The sequence below is a fragment of the Eretmochelys imbricata genome, chromosome 17, assembly GCF_965152235.1.
Source record: "Eretmochelys imbricata isolate rEreImb1 chromosome 17, rEreImb1.hap1, whole genome shotgun sequence".
Lineage (NCBI taxonomy): Eukaryota > Metazoa > Chordata > Testudines > Cheloniidae > Eretmochelys > Eretmochelys imbricata.
In genome coordinates, this window is record NC_135588.1 from 3,943,739 (window position 1) to 3,965,695 (window position 21,957).

Below are 21,957 nucleotides of genomic sequence, written 5' to 3' on the forward strand. Positions count from 1 at the left end.
TCCCAGGGAGATTGTTTATCCCCAAACAAATTAATAGTCCCTCTGTGGAGCTGTAAATATGCTTTTATGTAGCATAATAAATTCTGATTAACAACAATCCTATATCAATTATTTGATTACCTTTGGGGTCTGACATACAGGCTGCAGCAGCTCCAGTCATTAAACAATAAATCTGCTGCAGACTCCACTTCAGCTAAAATACTCCCCCCCAAAATTAAAAATTATTTATAAAATATTCATCCCAGGGGAAAAATACTTAATATTCCTAAATTTAAAAAAGAAATCCATTAACCTGTCCAATGACATACAGCGCCCACGGCTGGGTTATCGAAGTGCAAAAGAGGAGAGAGAGAAAGGAAAGAAGACAGATAAATTAGGTCCAAGCAATTGGAAAGGTGTCTGGCTACTTGGAAATAAATCAATGCTTGGTCTTTCACACCCCAATCTTGCAGAGAGAATGCCCACTGTAGAAACTGTGAAGCTACTCAGGAAAATGCTTCCCTCTGGAGAACAACTGATCACTGCCCTCTGTATAATAGCCTTTACCGAATTGGAAGACTGTTATCAGGTCCCCCCATAATCTTCTTTTCTCATGTCTAAACATGCCCAGTTCTTTCAACCTTTTCTCACAGGTCAGGTTTTTTAAACCTTTTATCATTTTTGATGCTGTCTTCTGGACCCTCTCCCAAGTTGTTCCCATTTTTCTTAAACAATGCGGAAGCCTCACAAATGCCGAGTACAGCACATTAGGTGGACAATATGGACAAACAGGGCGGGAGGATGATGGGACAATAAAATGAACAGTATTTAGCAGAAGTCCTGGTACACCAGCTTGCCCAACCAGTGCCAAGCGGGAGTGGCTTGTACTGCAGAGGAAGGTTTGAAGGAGGGCTTGGAAAGGTGGCAGCTTTCCCAGCGTTGATGGGGAATTGTTTTCCCATGTCAAGGGATACAGCAAGGGAGAGCGTGGGGGTGTTTGAGGGAGAAGTGGATGCTCTAGGCTCACAACATTGGCAGAGTGAACGCAGGAATCAACAGGTGCATTAACTAGTCGAACCAGCAGGTAGGGTGGGGCTATCCGGTAGAGGACCACTGAAGTTTAAATGCTGAATTTAAGTCACGACACACAACTCCAACACAGGCCTCCTTCATTTTTTGCCAGCAACTCCAGAGAATGCAAGTACCAGCTCGGGAGTTCTAACCCAGACTTTACTCTAGGGGGAAGGTATTTTCATGGCAGCTCTCTGTTCCATAGTTAATTGGAGGAAACAATCGACGGACACAAACCCAGCCCTTCCCTTCCAGGAGACCTTTGGCTTTTTGCTTTGTTTGTTGCTTTCTCGGGGTCTGACTGAAGCAGACATGATAGGATATTCCCCAGCCCCCCATACTGAAGCCTGACAACAAACTCAGTTCTCTCAATGGCCTGAAATGAAGGGACTCCAGAGAAAATGAGAACTGTAATAATCAGAGCACTAATCTCCGAGTCAGCAGTGCCAGCTCTCACGAATTTATCATGATATCTAGCTGGACTGCTTGCTTGCCTCACCTTTGCCTTGTCCCATTAGCCGGGGTCAGCAGTACAGACCCATACAGCATGTGTGATCAGCACAACTTTTACAAACTGGCTGGCCGGGCCTGATGTTCCTGTTTTGAAAGTGTTTTTCTTCTCCTAGGTGATCTGCCTGCCACGGCTGACAAGCTCCACCGGCCCAACAGAGACAAAGAGAAGTGAAATGACTTGCCCCAGGTCACCCACGCTCTCGCTATATTTGGTGTTTCCTTAAATCTCCAGCTCCTGGAGTCATGTGATTATAGACGGTTCTCAAGTATCTTTTTTAATTAGTTTCCAAACCTTGTGATAGCACAGAAAAGCTAAAATATGTGGCTCCAAAACCAGAAGGTAAATAAAAATAACCCAAAACTTTATTATGATTTAAACTCCTCTGAATTCACGGGGGCAGCAAAGGTGCTGGCTGGAAAGCATAGCTGTAAATTGGTTCCTTCAGATTCCAACCGGCAAGTAGATTTTGGAGCAAAGCACCAGGTCCATTGGTCTGCTTACTGATCCTCCAGTAGAAGCCAGGCACCAGTGGAATCATCCTATAATGGCATTTACTGGAATTTTCACTGTGGAAAGGGCTTCAATTTCAGGCTATTCTGGAACACCGGAATCAGGGCACACAAATCTCCCAGCTAGTATTACCACTGTCCTATTTACTCTTATTAATAATACTTTGCAATTGCATAATTACATGGCTGTGTGGGATAGGAAACAAGCCACACCCCGTGCTCTGCCCACTAGGCCACAGTACCTCCTGCAATGCCAATCACAGAGCATGACCCCAATCCTGCAAACAATTAAGCACATGCATAACTTTACACTCACAAGTAGTCCCAATGAAGACACACAGTTACACACCTGCTTAGGAGCTCACAGGATTGGGACCTGACAATAGATGACTTGCCAGAACAAACTGGGAAAACTTCCTGATTGTTTCCTTGCCACAGAAAAATAAAGGTTGAAATAGTCTCTGGCCAGATTTTCATATTAAAATATCCCTCACTTGGGCTATATGATGTGCTCCATGCAGAGCTAAAACGTAATGCCAAGTTTTCAGAGGCGCTTCAGCTCAAGCTCTAGATTTGTACCTGAAGTTTTTGTGTGTGGAAACTTTTCCATGTGCAAATCCACACCCCCACATTTGCACATGCAAGTCGGGAAGCTGGGTGTATATGTACTCAATCTGCACATTCAAATGCAGGGTTTTATACAAGCAAAAATCTGTTGATATGTAAATAGGGTCTGAATGAATGCTTCCCTGACAGCTCACTGGGAGGGGGAGAGACTTTGAGTGTGTTTATGTAAATACAGTTTGCTCCTGCTCTGCTTAGATATTCAGCACATAGAATGGTGCCAAAGTAATCAATTTTCGCTGGTGTTGGGTACAAATCACTTTAGTACTGAATATAGGAGGGAGTGAAATGCTGTTATCAAATTGTTGTAATTATTGTAGGAATACAGGGAAGCAGGACTGTGCTTAACCTGTCCCAAATGAGGGGGGTCACCTTCAGCTGAAAGGACCTTGTTAAGCCAGAAGCTCGAATGCCAAAGCCCTGTGACAGTAAGAGAACTGGGGACAGGTGTCCCATCTAGGAGACTGCACACCATCACCAAGGGTCCTTCCTGGACTGGTTTAACCTGTTCTTCCCCACAGTTTAAAGAAAGAGCTAAATGGGCTTCATTAGGAGCCTCTTTGTTCTTTTAAATGCTCAATCAGAGATAAAAATCAGTTGTGGTGGGACCGTGTTTCTGCTAAGAGCTAAAAATCACTGAGAGCTGAGATCACTTGAGATGGGGCTCTGTTTCTACCCAGTCTGCAAAGAGCTGGAAATTACTAAGAGACTGATGTGCAGAGGTCACAGCAGAGAGGCCAGTGGTAGCAGAAGACAGCTGGCGAACGAGTGGCTGGTGAGACGGAGAGGTGCAGCATGCGGCCAGCAGGGCGGCTGCTGGAGAGGTGTGGCCAGCAGGGCTGCTGGGGGAGAGGGCCGGAGCAGAGCCCCAGAGAGAGGGGCGACAAGTGAGTGCTCCAGCAGCGGAGCGAGCAAGGTGCCTCTTTACACCCCCCTCCTCCCAGGGTGGGAGGTGAATTCTGCAGATGCAGCTCTGAACTCTGGGTCTGCACTGACCAAGGACAGCAGCTGTGAATGGGGTGCACAGAAGGGATGGGCATGCTCAAGGGACTTTTGGGTTGCTGGACTTAAGAACCAGAGGGGAAAAGGACACTGCCCAACTTACTTGGGGGTGGGTCTTTGGCTTAGGGTTTACGTTTATGAACCCTGTTTGTGGTGTTTTCCCAAATTAACACCGAGTTACTTCCCTCCTTTTATTAAGTTTCTTTTCAGATTCTGTGCTTGTGAGAGGGGAAGTATTGCCTCTCAGAGGTGCCCAGGGCCGGTGTGTAATTGTCCCAGGTTACTGGGTGGGGAGCTCGAGATGGTTCTGTATTGATGGAAAGAAACCCCTAGATATTGAACCCAGCCCTGGTTGCTGCTGGCTTCGCCTGGCAGAAGGGTTACAGATACAAACGTCAGAGGCTTCCTTTAAAAACATGGCCTTGTAGTTTCCACCCAGTGCAAATCTTCCCCCTCACCACTCCCCCATTCAGTACATTTCCTCTCTGTGTACTGGCTGAACCAGACCCTTCACTACTGGTTTGGTGTTCTCTTTTTAGTAAGAGAAATGCGCTACTTCCCTATGATGTAATCACACTTGACAGGATACTGGTATTGATAGAGGTTGGAGTTGACACCGTGTCACTGTCAGTAAACTAATCAGAATCCCAGCAAGCCAGGGGGTAATCGGAGCACGCAAAAATTAATTCATTACAAAATAAAGCCAGGGGGTAATAAATAAAAAAAGAGTGAAGGTCACAGAGATACTAGTATTTCCAGAGTGGCTATCTTTTCTCTGACCCTCTACTGAGCCAGAAGACATCTGCAGAGCCTTGGTCTAGTCTGAGGACAGATGGTCAGATGGACACTGCAAAGCAGAGATGGACAAAAATATTTCACAAAAACAAAATTTTTGTGAAAAAAATTCTCACTTTTTGCAAAATTTTTCTTTTCTTTTAAATCAACTTGGAAACAAAATGTTCAGGGTTGCTTCTTTTCCTTTGTTTTTTATTCTCCTCCCTTTCCCATGTCAACATGGAAAACCAGAGAAGGGAAGAACACACACACACACACCCCGAAAAAAACCCAAAACAATTTTAAAACTGAAATTTTCCATAAAAAAATTGTTTCTTTTAAAAACCAGCAGAACAAAAATTATTTCAAAATTTGTTTAATTTTTCACAAAAAATCATTGCTATTTTTTGTGCAGGAGTGGGACAGGGTTACACTTTTCCTTTTGTCAGGCACCTCCAAGTCAAACAGCTGTTACCCCCCCCCCTCCGAAAGATACGCAGGCTAGGACCCTTCTTTCTCCTTGAGATTCAACTAGCTTTGAAGTGTCTCCAAAATGTGACCGACAGCTGCTTTAGGATGTAGCCCCCAGCGGTCCTGCCCTTGCAACCATCAGGTGAGCTGGCTGATTGTAGCAGAACCTTATCTCCGTGCAGCTACCAAAGAAGACACAGAGATGAGGCTCACGTGTATGAACTGTAACGAGTAGAGCTGTTCAGGAACTGGCATTTCCATTTTGCGGGAAATTCTGTGATTTCAAAACTTGTTTCATTCTGAATCAGAGAGAAAACAAAGAATGTCTAGGTTTCCAACAAAACAAAATTTCCACACAAAAAAATTTGATTCTGGACCAAAATGTTTCATTTCGATTTTGACACTTGTAAAAAAAAAATTAGAAAAGGAATGTCTGAAACAAACCCTGAAACGTTCTGTTCTGAAAATATCGAAACAGAATGTTTCAGCCGTAGCAAAACACCTTTTCCATTGTTCCCCCCCACAACAAAATGGCATTTCCAATGGAGAGAATGTTCTGTTGGAAAATTGTCAGCCAGCTCTACGAACAATACAGGGCAGGTGCGGCCATCTGACTCCTGGCCAAGTGGAAGCACAGATTCCGGTGACGCAAAGTCTGAGCCTAATCAAAACCAGAGACACAAGCTAACGGGTCAAATTTGTCCTTAGTCAGATTCCCAGTCAAGTCGATGGGAATTGCAGGTGCTCAGAATCGGGCCCTAAGTGCTGGAGAGTGCAAATCCAGGTTTTCTCACCCCCCTTCCCCCACACACACACAAACTCACTCTCCTGCTGGTAATAGCCCATCCAAAGTGACCACTCTCTTTACAATGTGTATGATAATCAAGGTGGCACCAACTCAGGAACATGAGAAAGGGCCGCCCAGCCCTCTAGACCAGCAATGAGCAGCCATGTGCACTGTGGCATTATGTCTGCAGGCTGCCTAGGAGCCAGGAAGGGGCAGACACAGAGCGCTCTGACACCTGTTAATGGGTCACCAGGTGGTGGGCTGGAACTGACTGGCTCCTAAGAGCCCTGTGGACTGGGGTTTGACACCCAAGGTCTCTGACATCATGATACTGGAGAGGTGACAAACTTATGATGTGACCGCCCTTTACTCCGAAATCCTCCCCAGGTTGAATCCCAAGAGTTCTCTGAGAACTTTCGCAGCCAGGAAGAGGTATATGCTCCCTGGACTATACCCCAATCTGGCTGTGGGATTTATGGGTGCTTGCTGAAGCTGGCTGCGTTGTCTCCTCTGTGCTGTGCTCCCCTGCGGAAAGTAGTTCATTCATTAGGATGCTTAGCAGTGAGGTTAGTGAACCTTCCCCAAGTTCTCAATGGTCAGGACGCCCCCGCCACTGCAGAAAGGCCATGGGCCCCCTGTGAATTATGGCCCTGCTGCATCATTTCCCAATTCCCTGCCTCCCAAACCTTGGGGACAGAGACGGCGTCTATGGGGTGCGCTAGAGTCTTCATACAAAAGGCTTTATTTCCCCTGACTCAGGAGAAACGGACACAACCCAGGAGGCTTCCAGCCACGTTCCTCTAATCATCTGTCTGCCATGCCTTGGTGCCATCAATTAGAGTTGATTTTTAATCGATGTTACTAAGGCTTTGCCTACCGCTAACCTTATTAAAAAATAAATCAGCCATAGGAGGAAGTGCTGACGGGGGACCCAAGGGTTTCGGTTGAGGTCCTTGCAGCAGCGTTCTGAGCAGCCCTGGGCTGGCAAAGAGAGATTCCTGTTTGGAGCAGAGAGAACAGGCAAAGCCTCATCTCTACATGTGGAACAAGCCTGCTGGGAGTGGACAGCAGCCGAGTAAACGCTGAGCCATTAGCTCTGCAAGTTATGGGTCGTGGTAGGAGAGGGAGGCGGCCTGAAAGGGGAGACACTGGGCATGCAGAGCTCTGCTCTGAGACCACACAGCTGTGGATTGATACACCCGCTTCACCAGGGTACTGGGGCAGTAAATACAACCAGCTGTCTCTTTATCCAGCCGCCATACATCCGCTGGTGAGAAATACACACTGCGGGGTCCAGCTTTGAAGATCATTTGGGACCTCGAGTCACTGCCTAACAGAATCAGTGATGGGGAAGGGGGAGGAAAGGAGGGTCTCTCAAAGGTTTTGGAGGTGCAGCACCCAAATGTTACCCAGACATTGTCCCAACTGCAGAAGTAGACTGAGGAAGCAGGACTCCCCTTTGGCATGTGCAGCAGGAAAGGTCAGGACAGAAACTGCATGACAACAAAGAACTGTTCTGAAAACTACCCCTATGCTTTTGAGCCCTAAAAATGCGGATTAAGCCTTAGGAATGAATCTGAGCAAAGGAGCTTCTTGTTTAACCTCCTTCTGGTCTCCCATCCCTTACCAAGACCCTGTGTTGTCAAAAATGAACGTGCAGAAAAAATGAACCCTAAGAGAAGCCTTCACCCACTGCAAACACCGAGCAGCCAAAGAGGCCAGGCCAAGAACTGATGCCAGGGAAAGAATCCAGATGTTAACATCTGGGTCCTGCTGAGGCCAATCTCGTTAGTGTGGCTTTAGATGCTGGGCTCATTGCCAGGCACCCGACAGAGAAAAAATAATCAGCACTCCCAGCAGCCAGGCATTGAACGGGTGCTAATTGAATGTTGGAATTAAAGGCTTCATAGCAGGGTGGATAAAAATGGATGATTTTTTGGACAGTATCAAAATAATCGGATTTTTTTATTTTGTTATTTAAATTATAATACGTTTTTCTTTTTGAAAAACTTTAAATAAACCTGTTTAAAATGAAATCTGAATTTAATACAAAATATGTTAAGGCCTAAGCTTATTATAATCTCTTAGAACATTTAAATAAAAAATAGATATGCTGAATCTATCAGCCTCTATCAAAAACTTTGAGTTAAAGGCTGTTTTCCTATATAAAGAGAGAATCAGGGGAAAACATCTAACTTTTGAGGTCAGGCTTTATAAATATGGCACAATAGGCCATGTACTGTAGTAAGGACTTGATCCTGTGAGGGACCGAGGGGCTGGACTGCTGAGGGCAAGAGATTGGCAAAGTCGTCACAGGTGTTGGGACCCGGTCTCTGACTGCAGAAGACATCCACCAGCACATGTCTCATCAGGATCATCCACTGAGTCCACCTGGGGGCGGAGGGGAAGCTCCTATTTTATAACGTCTCCCTACTTGGGCTGTGATTGGCTCAGTTCTCAAACTATGAACAGTTCTGACTCCACCCACCATGGAAACAATGGTTATATCAACCAATGAGGATGCACCTTCCATTAGAAAATACTTGAAGTACAAATGGAAAAGCTGATTAGAATTGACGGTTTACATCAAGGCTTTCAAGTTGGTGATTGAAATCGCCTTGATTAGAAATTGGTCCAGTAAAAGATATGACCTCACCCACCGTGAGTCTCCTGATTTAAATCAATCCTCTCTGCTGCAAAAGTATCCGCACTGTTGTAAGCAAAGACGGCGAGAAACGATCAGCTCAGTGCATCTCGGTAGGGCGACAGAGAGCAATGTGCTATGGGCTTTTCACAGCCCCAGCGCAGGACAGCCCCACCCGTGGGTATGTGGCTAGGCTGTAAATGCAGCCGTAACAAGAACCTGTGTTCTGGCCAGGTGCAGAGAGCAGCCTCTCGTGAGCTTTTTTTTGTTTTGTTTTGTTTTTGGTTTTTTTTTTGGGGGGGGGGGGGGGGAATACTTTGACTTCCCAAGGAAATCAGCGTAACAAGCAGCACTTCCACAGCCCGTGACTGTCATCGTGGTTTGCATAGAAAGGAAACAGTCACAGCATCTAAAAAAGGCTTTACTTTGTGGGGTGACCAACCTCAAAAGTTGGTAGCACTTCCTCCTGTACTCTGGTGCCACGGACGTCACTGGCCGCGTATCTGCCAAGGTGGAATCCCCAGCCTCCCCGGTAACAAGGGGCCGTGATCTTGCAGCAGCAGGATCTTGTGGTTAAGGCTCCGGAATAGGATTAAGGACACCTGGGTTCAATTCCAAGCTATTCAACAGACTTCCTGTGTGATCCTGGGCAAATCACTTAATCTCTCTGGGCTTCTAATCAGCTAGGAAGGAGTACTGCCGAAAACGATCTGGAGGAGGCTACAGTGTATCACAGACTAAATGAGAGTCAACCATGTCACACTGTTGCGAAAAAAAAGCAAACATTCTGGGATGCACTGGCAGAGTGTTGTCAACAAGATACAGGAAGTAATTCTTCCACCCTACTCAGCACGGACACGGCTTCAGCTGACGTAGTGTGTCCAGTTCTGGGCACCACACTTCAGGAAAGATGTGGACAAATTGCAGAAAGTCCAGAGGAGAGCAATAAAAATGATAAAAAGTCTAGAAAACATGAAAAAACCCAGAAAAAATTGGGGTTGTTTAGTCTAGAGAAAAGAAGATTGAGGGGGGACGTGGTAACAGTCTTCAAGTACATATACAATTATTATAAAGAGGAGAGTGATAAATTGTCCTCCTTAACCACGGAGGACAGGACAAGAAGTCATGGGCTTAAATTTCAAGGGAGATTTAGGTTAGACATTAGGAAAAGCTTCTAACTTCTCAGGGCAGTTAAGCACTGGAACAAATTACTTTCGGTTGCCGAGGTCGGGAATAGAGGCACGCTGGTGTGGTAGGGATGGTCTAGATAATACTTAGTCTTGCCTCCGTGCAGGGGACTGGACTAGATGGCATATCGAGGTCCATTCAAGGTATGGGTAGGACTCATTTCCTCCCAACATCCAACTCTTGAAACAGTCACCTAAATGTACAAGATTAACCATCACCTCTAAAAATCCGTACGTTTGCAAGGCCAAGGGGCAGCTCAGCTCAGCCCAGCCAGCCCTGACACTGCTGCATTCCTCTATCCCAGCAGTTCTCACAGTGTGGGTCAGGACCCCAGAGGGGATCACAACCCCGTTTTAATGGAGTCGCCAGGACTGGTGTTAGACTTGCTGGGGCTCAGGGCTTCAGCCCTGGGTGGCAGGGCTCAGGTTACAGCCCCCCTCTCCTCAGGGCTGAAGCTCTTGGGGTTTGGCTTTGGCTCCAGCTCCCCGGCCCAGGGGTCAGGCTTTGGTCCCCCTCCTGTCGTCTTGTTGTAATTTTTGTTGTCAGAAGGGGGTCGCAGCACAATGAAGTCTGAGAATCGCTGCCCTATCCCCAATCTAGGCAACCCTGATACACCTGTAGCTGCCTCCCCCTGCCTGAGTAACCCAAATGCAGCACCCCCCTTTCCACCCGGACAATTCTGATGTACCCATGTCACACCACACTCCCTCCTCCCTTGGGCAACCCTAATGCACCTGGACCCATCCTCCCACCCAGCCGGTCACAGTCAGACTGATTTTCCTTGTCTGAGCTGTCAATACCAAGATATACAAACCCCTCTTGTTACTGTCCCGGCAGCCCGACTTAACAGGCCACGTAACATATTCCTTCTGGTAAAAAGGAAAACTCCGTTTAATTATTCAACGTCAGCTCAGCTGATGGCTCCCTGGGGGATTGATCCTGGCTGAGGGTTTTGTTTGCTAATGAGGCCAGGTTGGCTTTGCAAAGCAGTGGACAACATCCCACATTATCTCCATCTCTACCGCAGAATCCCCCCGCCCCACCCCGCCCCAAGCAATCTCTCTCCTCCTCAACCCCTCTTCCTCCTCCTCACATGTGGGAGGGGGACACAGGCATATAATGTATCCGTGTCAGTGGTGCACATGATTGCTCCACAGTGAAGGCGGGGAGGGGGCCAGACGTCCTTTTAAAAATTAGTTATCTGCTCCTCCTCAAATATTTGTGTGAATTACGGCCCAGAGATAAAAGTGCAAACGACAGCAATGGATTTGGAAATCCTAGTCGGTGAATGGATTCCATTGTGCGCTGAAATGCTGGTACACTGATCCACTGCACTGTAATGGCACCGGGGGCTTTAAGAGGGGATACAGAGCCCTTTCCCTCTAGCCTGCTTATTCTAATCCATCTGAGGATTCTGAAGTCCCTGCACTCCCCCAGCTGCTTGGCGTATCACTAAAACCACCCCTGCAATCGGCACCGATCACCCCCATGGGTTGGCAGCTCCGGCACAGAGGCCAAGAGCAGAAAGGCCCGTGGTGACTGAGCTCCTTCTCACCCTTAGAGGCAGGTCCTCATAGCGATCAGGCAAAGCCTCTGTAGCTTGCATGGTTTGATCGGCCTCGCCGCACAGATAATACTCCAGCAAACGCGGGGAAGATTTTGGGGTGACATATAGAAAACAAGAGCGCATGGGCAGGCAGTACCCAGGCAAACAGAACTGAATCCAGCAGAAGGCGCTCTGGAAGGGGCACGTGCAGCCTACTGGAGAACAGCTCAGCTGCTACAGACACTGTGATACAGTCAGATTCAGGATCTGGACTGGGATTATTGCAATACCAGACGCTTCCTTCTCCTGCCAGATGTTTTTGTTGCGGAGGGAGATGCTGAGTGTATGGCGGTGGGTGGATAAACCTAACAGCTTATTTATATCTCCCCCGCCCCCAGTTTCAGCACCAAACATCCGCCATCTGGCCAGCATTAGCGTCACATGGAGGAAGAGAAGCTCATACTGTCCTGTCTCCTCCTCCTTCCCTCTGGAAACGCTCTGACACTCCCAAGGCAATTTCCTTCCCTTTGGAGTCATCTGGGAGGTTTCTTCTTCTTCCTGTTTTATTTTTCCCCCTCCCTGCCCCCCAAACACCTGAACTGAAAAGTAACTGTGTGTTCGTCACCTTCAATCAGCGCTCAGGAAGCGACCGATATTAACCAAACATCATGGCAACTGGCAAGAGCTGCTCTACACTGGTCAAATCATTCCCTTTTAATGAAGGAAAATCCTACACATCCCCATCAGGACGTGTTCCCCAGAGAGGGACACGACTGGTTCATATTTACATGCTGCAACAGCAGCAGTTGGGGGTGGGGAGAGGAGTTTGGTAAGACCCTGGAGAGAGCCTGGACTTGACTCTTCCCTCTATCTTTGGAGAACAAAATCCTGGCCATGAGTTTCAGCATAAGCAAATCCATTTCTCCCCAGAAGATCAGTGCTTTGGGGGGGGCACCATTTCATCCTGTGCCTACTCATGCACTATGCTAGAGGCTGACGCACACACTGTATCGAGCAATGTCAGCAGAAGGCAGAAGAATGCTCCATTCCTGATTTCTTTTATGATGGGTTAAGGGCCTAATCTAGAGATGCCAACCGCCCACAGCTCTCAGTAGAGTCATTTGCTCCCAGGATCAGGCCCTGCAGGTGTGCTCTGTGGGTACCATATTAAAGGTGAGGTTTGCTCCAGGATCACAAGCCACCCGTTCCTCAGTGACTGTGCCAGAACAAGGCAATAGACACGTGGAGGGCTTGAACATGGTTGATACATACTGTTAGCTCTAGGTAGGGTGGATCTTTTAGATACTCTCAAAGTTTTCCTAAACCCTCACTCCCCATTAGCTCTTAGTCCACGTTTCAATAGACTTGGGCTGAGATTTTCAAAAGTAACTAATGACTTTTGGAAGCCCAAACTTGAGACCTCTTAGAGTCCCGATTTTTCCAAAAGTGCCCTGCACTGACCCTCTGAAAATCAGGCCTATTTAAAGGGTCTCACTCTGGACACCCAAAATTGCTAAAAGAAAAGGAGTTCTTGTGGCACCTTAGAGACTAACCAATTTATTTGAGCATGAGCTTTCGTGAGCTACAGCTCACTTCATCAGATACATACCGTGGAAACTGCAGCAGACTTTATATATACACAGAGAATATGAAACAATACCTCCTCCCACCCCACTGTCCTGCTGGTAATAGCTTATCTAAAGTAATCGTCAGGTTAGGCCATTTCCAGCACAAATCCAGGTTTTCTCACCCTCCACCCCCCCACACAAATTCACTCTCCTGCAGGAGAGTGAATTTGTGTGGGGGGGTGGAGGGTGAGAAAACCTGGATTTGTGCTGGAAATGGCCTAACCTGACGATTACTTTAGATAAGCTATTACCAGCAGGACAGTGGGGTGGGAGGAGGTATTGTTTCATATTCTCTGTGTATATATAAAGTCTGCTGCAGTTTCCACGGTATGTATCTGATGAAGTGAGCTGTAGCTCACGAAAGCTCATGCTCAAATAAATTGGTTAGTCTCTAAGGTGCCACAAGAACTCCTTTTCTTTTTGCGAGTACAGACTAACACGGCTGTTACTCTGAAACCCAAAATTGCTAGACACTTTTGAAAGCCTTGGCTTTAAAAAATAATCCAGCTCCCTGTTGAGCCAGGGGAACCTGTTGCTCTTGGGTGAGCAGCAGCTTCAGAGTAAAGCACGTGCTATTCTTTCAGAGACCGTTCTTACAAAGCCCGTACCTCACGCCCATGCTGTTCCCTGGGGTATTTCACACATTCATAATGGCACATGCATTTTCAAGTCTCCCAGCACAGTCAGCGCATCAAGAGAGGGATTCCTCTCAGAAAGCTACATTTCCCATGCAACTCCAGAGCGACGGACGGGTTTGATGACTACCTGCTTACGCAGTGAGTTAAACTTCTCTCTAAACAAAGTTACACCTTGTACAATCCCTGCACTGGAATAACTCCCCTGTTTTTGAGCTCATCAAGTTATTCAGCACAAATGAGAGAGAGGTTAATGCCAAAAGCCAATTCAAGCAACAACAAAAAATACATTTTTATTAGGGAATAAGTAAGAGACAGATAATACAGCTGATCAGTTACAGCTGCTTTTTTTCCAGGCCCATAGTGTCTGGGGACAAAGGACAGCAGTTACTAATGGTGCTGTTTTATCTAAGAGGATGATGGATGATGGTGGAAGAGAAAGAAAGGGGAAAACGAAGACATTAGCACATCAATGGTGGGCCTGTGACCTCCCTCAAGAGACGCAAAGCGACTTAATGAAATTTTAATTAGACAGCATGCAGTGCACTGTCACTGGGTACCAGCTCAGACCTTTTCACCAGCAGGCTATGATTATCTTTGCTTGAGATGAGTCCTTTCCGAGTATTAGTGGCAGAGCTCGGCTAATCATTCTAGGCATGGAGCACTCACCACAGCTCACAGAAACGCTCCTGTCTTGCTCCTTAGAACAAAGGCTCATCAGAGAGGGGACAGAATGGAAGGTGACTGCAGCCAACTGCCTTCTTTGCCTCCTGCAAGCATCTCACTACAGTCCACAGGCCTAGAGGTATACACCGTGGAATTGCATGCCCCTGAAATGTCATCCATGATGTTCAGCAAATCTCACACTGTCCTCTCCTCTGAGTTGCCACAGAATGTGTGACGCAACACTTAATCCGCAAAATCTTGACCAATCTACTCAGGATACCTGTTTCTCAAGGGTCATCTTTAATGACTCACCATTTGTTTGTTTTGCCCTGATGACTTCTGTTATGAAAGTTGAACATTCTCCATTCACTGTGCACCTTTTCCAAAGTAAAAGCATCACCCACCAATGGATGTAGCCAGAGCTCGACCTCTCAACTTCACATTGAAACAGAGGTTTCCATTCTACATTGAACTGAAGTTATCAAAAATAATTCTGACATGGGCCAATCTGAAGTTTCTAGCCACTTAGATGTTTCTGTGGCTCATCCCTCGAGCATCCAACCAGCTCACAAACAATTCATCCACCATGCCCCCGGGAGGTGCTATTAGTCCCATTTTACTCTGGAGAAATGAGGCCCAGAGTTTGTGACTTGCCCAAGGTCACATACAGAGTCTGTGGCAAAGCTGGGCATTGAAGCGGTGGTCTGGACTCCCAGTCCATTGTCTTAGTCACAAGCCCATGCTTCCTCTCTGCAGTTAGTTTTATCTCCGTTAAGTTTTCTATAGCATGCCACAGTGTCCAATCCAAACGGAAGGCCCACTTCTCCAACCTTGACATCATGGATAAAATAAAGAGCACATCACAAAACAAAAGCAACAGCCGTATACAATTTTGCTCCTTGCTGAGAGAAATGGGGAAGGAACCGCACATCATTCAGGAGAGTCATATCACTTGATGCACCACTGGGAGGAGCTCCAATACCTTGGTGACGGTGGGTGTTGTCCAAGAACCTGAACAGAGTATGGTCTAATTCCTGCCAGAGTTGCTCTAACTGGAACAGACTGACGAAGTAAACAGCGGATTAATGTTTCCAACTTTTCTTCACAACCTTTGACACAAATTGAACCTTAGTTATTGTTTGCTGATTAATGAAATGACCGGAAGGGTAACCCAGATGAACACCTTGCTTTTGACCCAAACCTTCAACGTTGCTTAAGCTCTAACCGCATGGATGAACAGAAATAAGCCATCTGTGGCACTCACAGCCACAAGATATTACTGAGGCAAAGAGTCAAATACAATTAACAAAAGGTGTAGTGAATAATAAGAGTATCATCAGCAGTTGCATTAGGCAGGATAGAAGTTTAAACAGGACAAACCAACCACTCAGTACCTAGCTGTAGGAAAAAACATTGCCCCATAGGCCTGGTGTTGCAGAATGGTCCACGATGGTGGTTTTACGCTGTCCTTTCCGTCATCCGGGACTGGCTGCTACTGGAGACAGGTGACCCCCTGTTGCCTTCACTGGGGCTGCTCAGGTCCTCCAAGCTCAGCACAGGCTTAAGTGCTTTGCTCAGTTGGGACCTAGATCCAATACAGCAGTTCTGTGTTCCCATTATCAAGGATATCTTCCATTCAGTGAATATAAGTCACAGAACTCCGGATGCCTAATCAAACAGCATAAAATCCATAGCGAAGTAATATGCCTAGAGAGGAAGACACTGGTTTCAGAAATGCTGACACGCCCCTCCAGTCTCCTGCCAAAGCTGTACAAGCATAATTAGGAATCAAAGTAACTGACAGCAGCAGCCCGGAAGAACCCGCTCTCTTGGGAGGGTTCTTGTATTGAGGACTCAACTGATTCGTGTGTTGATAATGCCAAACAAGTACCGATCCTGCAAGCTGCTCTGTGTGGGCGCCTCGTGAGTCAACAGGACACTGCACAAGTGCAGGGGGTCAAGTTCTTATTGTTATTTGTGTTGCGTTAACACCTTGGGGCCCCAGTCATGGGCCAGGACCCTGTTGTGCCAGGCGCTGTACAAACCCAGAACAAGAAGACAGTCCCTGTCCCTGACAACCCAAGTATGGGCACCTACTGGGATTTTCAATGGTAGTTAGGCAGTTGGGTGCTTTGAAAATCCCACAGAGCACCCATCTGCAACTTTATACCTTTAAAACCCTGCCCCAAAGTGACCTGCTAAGATCACAATGGGAGTCAAGTGGCAGAGGTACAACTTGGAGAAGCTACACAACTAGAATTGATTAGCCCCAGGTCAACCCTAAAAGGATCCACGGAGGGATTTTGCCCCCCACCTTCCCCTCCATTGCTGTCTGTCTGTCTGGTTTTCATTCCATGCCCATCATCGTGGTATCTGATCAACTAGCTAGGTGCATTATGGGGTTTGCTTTGACTTTCTCTGAAGCCTGAGCATTGAATCCTGCTAGAGACAAGATCTCAGACTTGATCAGACCAGTGGTGTCACTGGGTCAGGCAAATCCTCCATTCCTAATCTGAATTCCCTAGTTTGAGCTCTGTGCTGACAGAATGTTCATCCTCTTGTAGATTCTTCAGAGGCAAATGGTCAATGTGTTTCCAGGCTGAATATCAGGGGCTGATCAAGTATTTTGTTGTTTTGAATGACATGCTTTGCAAAGCCTGAAAATAATTGGAGACTATTGTGGGGGGTGGAGGGGGAGATAGATGTTTGAGATCAAAGAGCACTTTCACTTTCAAACTGCAGCACTTGACATAAGAGACAGGCCAGCCTGATGTTTCCATTGGAAAAAAAAATATATAAATAAACAAACTCTCTCAGAATACAGAACTACTTTTGCCTTCCTCAGAGCCCGAAATAAGTAGCACGAACTCATACTGACTTCCTGTGTCCCTGAGGAGCTGGAGCAAGTCTCCTTAACTCTGAGAGGCTGACAGTGCTGCCCAGAGTTAAGGCTCTGAGTCACCAAGTTACTGTACAGAACTGACTGACCAAGACCCTGACACGGGTGACCCTTATTTACAAGAATAGCTCTAATACGGATTCCGCTCGTAAACTGGTTCATTGACTGCGGAGCCTTAAATCTGGGCAACAACATGCTGTCGTCTTTCCTTACTTGACGAACACCAGAATTTTGATGAGGGGACTGGGTCTCAGTTTTGATGGCGTGTTGGTCGCACAGATGTACCAGCCTTTTGCAGCAGGTCACGTGTTCCTGACTTGCCAGTGCAAGAGAACCCTGTGTCTGCAGCCTGCATCATCCCAGCAACAACCATCTGCGAGTCAGGGCAGAGATGGAGAGAGAGACAACAGCCACCTTTCTGAGGAACCCATGCTTTGGGTGTGTGTGTTCCAAGTTCCGGTTTTGTAGCAAGCTTGGAACATGCCATACCCAAGCAGGTCTATCACCCACAAGACTTTTCCCCTTCTTATGTGTCTATCCTGTGAATGCCCAGGAAATCATCCTGTTCCTTCCGCTTAGGACATGTGTGCCTTAGAGCTGCACAAGTGACCCTGAGCAGGCTGGGAAGGCCGTACTTCTTAAGGGGTGATAGAGTTAAACTAAAGGAATCCTGGATATTGCAAAGCTGCAAAAGTAATTATAGAGAAGGCAAAAAAGCCAGCAATTCCAAGCAGGCAAAAAGGCCCTCTTAAGAGAAGAAAGGCATGGTAATTAACCTTTAGACATGATTCAAAGCATCATTTGTAGGATGATTAACATAATCCCCCAAGTGCAAACACACAACTCACATTAACGATCATTTGCAGAGCTGAACGCTCCCTCCGCCCCTTTGCAAAATCAGCACATTTGAACGGGGAAACATTTGAAATGGGGTAACAGCTATCTGGGTAAGTGGGAAGAACAGTTCATGTAAGCAGCAGAGCGAGTGCTTCTTCCCCATACAAACCACTAGGCTGACCCGGCAATACTGACTCCGAATAGGGCCCTTTGCTTGCAAAACACAGTGCTTCACAGCCAACCATTACCAGATTAATAAAGCTTATTTCTTACACGATACTTTTCATCAGTAGACCCCAAAGCAAATCACAGCCTTTAATGTACTTCTCCTCACAACACCCCTGTGAGGTAGGAAGCATTATTATCCCCAATGTGCAAATAAGGCACGGAGAGGCTAAGTGACTTGCCCAGAGTCACAAAGAAAGTCTGTGGCAGAGCAGGAAATGGAACACAGGTCTCTCACAGCTTAAGCCAGTGCTCTAACCATTGAACTATCCTTCCCCCATTGGCCAGGCTGCCCAATGCTCATTATTTTATTGAGACTCTCAAGATATTTTGTGTTTTTTCTTTAAAGCTCCAGTTCCTGGAGTCAACTGGAAATAGGAATCTCAGCCTTCATTCAAAAAGAAAAGTTTCTAGCTCTCAAGGTTTAGAGAAAAACTTGAGAACGTGACCTGAGTGAATTCTGAAAGCTCAGAAAGCAGAAGGCACATTGGTTATTTTAAAAAATGAAAAGAACCCCACATTGGTTATTTTAAAAAATGAAATCTCCTGATTTCAAGCCAAACAATGAGTTTGTTAAACCCTGACTCATGTTTGGGTTTGGCAGCACTGTGCTTCTCCCAGTTCTTGTGAGTTTATAAAGCCCGGGGCCACTCCTACAATGGATTGTAAAGGAAGCCAAAGCAACCCTGCTTCTCAGTGAAGATCCCAGGGACTTCAATTCCCTTCTACCTGCTTGTACAACCAGTACAAAAGGCATCTGTGTCATAGCTGGAAGCAGTTAGGAGGGCGTTTTCTTCCCATTCCACTGAAGCAAACTGCATTGTTTGTATGCTGTTCTTAATTAAATATTTCAGAGGGGTTAATAAAGGAGACTGGAATGTGACTAAGACCTTGTGTACACTGTCTCCCCCTCATACCTGAATATTGTTTGTTCGGAGTGAAGATCCATTCAAGAAGCTCTGAGCCTTTGTATTCAGTTCTTTTCTGTATTTCTTAAAAGGATATTACAGCCCTGAAGCTCTGGGTAGTGGAATCTCGTTGGAATGAATCACTATTGTGCTTCATTCTTATCTTTAAAGTTAGGTTATTACCTGGAGGTGTTTATCTGAATGACAAAATTGTAAACAGTTGTATAAAAGCCAAGTTTTAAAAACTGAATGATTCATTTTTTTTTTTTTAAAAATCCTTTACTGCCCGAACAGGAAGCATTATGGTTAGCCTGCTCCACTCTGTGTAATATACAACTGGGGTACTTGTTATTCATGACAATCTTAGAGACCACTGACCGTTTAAACACACAGTAGCCTATGGAACTTGCTTCCTGCAGGTGATAACAGTTTGATTCCGTGACAGCCTGAGAAATTCAACCACTAAATGCCCCATTGTGTCAAGCACAAGGCATGACCTTCCCCGGATCCGTCCCTTGGGTGGGATTCCAGCGACAGAGCAATGCTGCGCAGTTCAAAGCTCATATGTTTGGAAATCTGTAGGAAAATTATAGTCAGAGCCTCCACCGTTACAAGCAGAGAATAAAAGGAAAAGGAAACAAGATGAAGAATGAAGGGGAGGGGAATAAATCATCGGTTTGGTGCTGAAACGCTGCTTTATTTTGGGTGTGTTTCAAAGGGTGTATCGAGTGCAGAAAGCTCCTGTCACACAAAGACAGCAGACCTCTCAGTAACACAAAGAAGAATCAGTCCAGGTAACTTTTGTCTGGCAACAGCAAGGGGTAGCACCAGCCAGGGCAGAATGAGCAGAGAGCCATTAATTTCCCACTGCGCGGACTGTGGCGAGGGGGACAGCTCCCACTGAAGTCGACGCGTGCAAAAGACAGTTTTACACAGCCCGAGTTGGAAAATCTTGGAAGGACTCAAGGGGTGCTGTGCTGGTCTCTCCTGCACAGGTACCGTGGTAAGAACCAAACTTTCAAATGTGCAAAACCTGTTCCCTTTCTTTCCCCATTTTCTCCCCCATTAGCAGGTCCACATTTGCCTGCAGTGTCTATATGTGAAACCCACTGATACAGGGGTGGTACCAGGGGGTTCACCCCGGTGAATGCAGAAGTTTAATCCTAAAGTTCTTGCAAAGAGATGTGCACCTCCATTCGCTCCGCTCCGGGCAAGCGGCACGAACCAGATAACTGCCCGAGTTTTCGGAAGAAACCAGATTAAAGCGTTCTGGGGAGCGTGCGGCAATCTGCCTGGCCCCCCACAGCTCCCAGGGGCCAGCACCCCGCTCACACACGGCTCTGTATGTAGGTCCGGTGCCCCCGAGCCTGCCCCTCCCAGCGGCTCCTAAAATAGATGCTTCTGGGCAAGCAGGTGCTAATCCTGGAACCTCCGGCCGCCCTAATTGGATTGGGCTGGTTTGGGCAGCCCGGCTCATGGGCTCCGCGCTCCAGTGCGAGCTCATCCTGCCCCTGGAACGCTCCCTGGGCTGACGGGGCTCGGAGGCGATCCTGACCGTGCCTACACCCGTCCAACGCCAGCATGGCTCCCACAGGGCCATTCCTGATTTCCCTTCCCTGCGGGGAGCTCAGAGCCTCCGGAGTTTGAAATCCGTTTTGGATCCACAGCCCAGCCCACCCTTTGCAGCCTTCAGCTCCTCGGTCGCCTGTGTGCATCAGCAGGGCTCTATCCCCGCCCCAGGGTGCAGGGCTGCGCCTAAACCCCCCCTGCTGCACTGCCCGGCCGGGCCGAATCCCCTCCCCAGGGTGCAGGGCTGCGCCTAAACCCCCTCTGCTGCACTGCCCGGCCGGGCCGTATCCCCTCCCCAGGGTGCAGGGCTGCGCCTAAACCCCCTCTGCTGCACTGCCCGGCCGGGCCGTATCCCCTCCCCAGGGTGCAGGGCTGCGCCTAAACCCCCTCTGCTGCACTGCCCGGCCGGGCCGTATCCCCTCCCCAGGGTGCAGGGCTGCGCCTAAACCCCCTCTGCTGCACTGCCCGGCCGGGCTGTATCCCCTCCCCAGGGTGCAGGGCTGCACCTAAACCCCCCCTGCTGCACTGCCCGGCCGGGCTGTATCCCCTCCCCAGGGTGCAGGGCTGCACCTAAACCCCCCCTGCTGCACTGCCCGGCCGGGCCGTATCCCCTCCCCAGGGTGCAGGGCTGCGCCTAAACCCCCTCTGCTGCACTGCCCGGCCGGGCCGTATCCCCTCCCCAGGGTGCAGGGCTGCGCCTAGCAGACAGCCAACGTGGGGGAGGAGGGAAGGTGCAGCGAAGCCTCCGTTTTCGCCCAGGGAGCCGCCTGCCGGGGGTCAGGCAGAGCAGCCGCCCCCACCCGCGCCGCCCGCCCGGCTCCCGCAGCCCCTCACCTGCCAGGCGCTGGAGGGGATCTCGCGGAACCTGCCCAGGCCCCCGAAGGCGGAGCAGCTGTACCTCTGCCCCAGCGCCTCCGAGCAGTGCCGCAGCAGGCCGAAGCTGGCCCCGCCGTGGGCTTGGAGCCGAGGCTCCTTCACGACCCAGGCCGGCGAGAGGAAGCTGAGGGTGCAGGCGGCCGCCAGGCAGGAGGAGAGGAGGCCCCAGAAGCAGCCCACACAGCTGAACATCCTCTGAGGCGGGGGACGGGACCCTGCAGCCGGCCGCTCCAGCCCAGCATCCACGCCGCCGCCTGCTTTCTTCTTGCGATCCAGCAGCGAATGCATCGGGGGGGGAGCTGGGGCCGGGGGGGGGCAGCAAGGGAGCTCAGGACACCCCCCCGGGCAGCCTCACGTCAGCATGCGAGCGGCGGCGAGGGCTGGCACCCGGACAGGTCCATGGGAAGAGGCGGCGGCCGCCCCGGTGCAGACCCGTCCCCCCCCCCGCCGCTGTCAGCTCGGATCCTGACTGCGACGGGGCCGCCCACGTGGAGCTGCTGCTGAGGCCGGAGCCGCTCGTGACACCCGAGGCCGCCTCCGCGCCCGGCCCCCGCGGCACATCCAGCCCCGGCGGGCGCCGCGGGACTCCGGGGAGGGGCGGGCGG

At 48.5% G+C, this 21,957-nt stretch overlaps 1 protein-coding gene across 1 annotated transcript in view; it reads right to left on the reverse strand.

Moving 5' to 3' along the window:
* The window catches only part of LOC144276372 (LHFPL tetraspan subfamily member 7 protein-like), a 147,044-nt gene extending 125,404 nt beyond the window's left edge, over positions 1-21,640 (reverse strand). The window contains exon 1 of the mRNA XM_077836382.1: positions 21,311-21,640. Coding sequence (XP_077692508.1) covers positions 21,311-21,640 — 330 coding nt within the window. The remainder of the gene's footprint in view (positions 1-21,310) is intronic.
* Between the last annotated feature and the right edge of the window lie 317 nt (positions 21,641-21,957).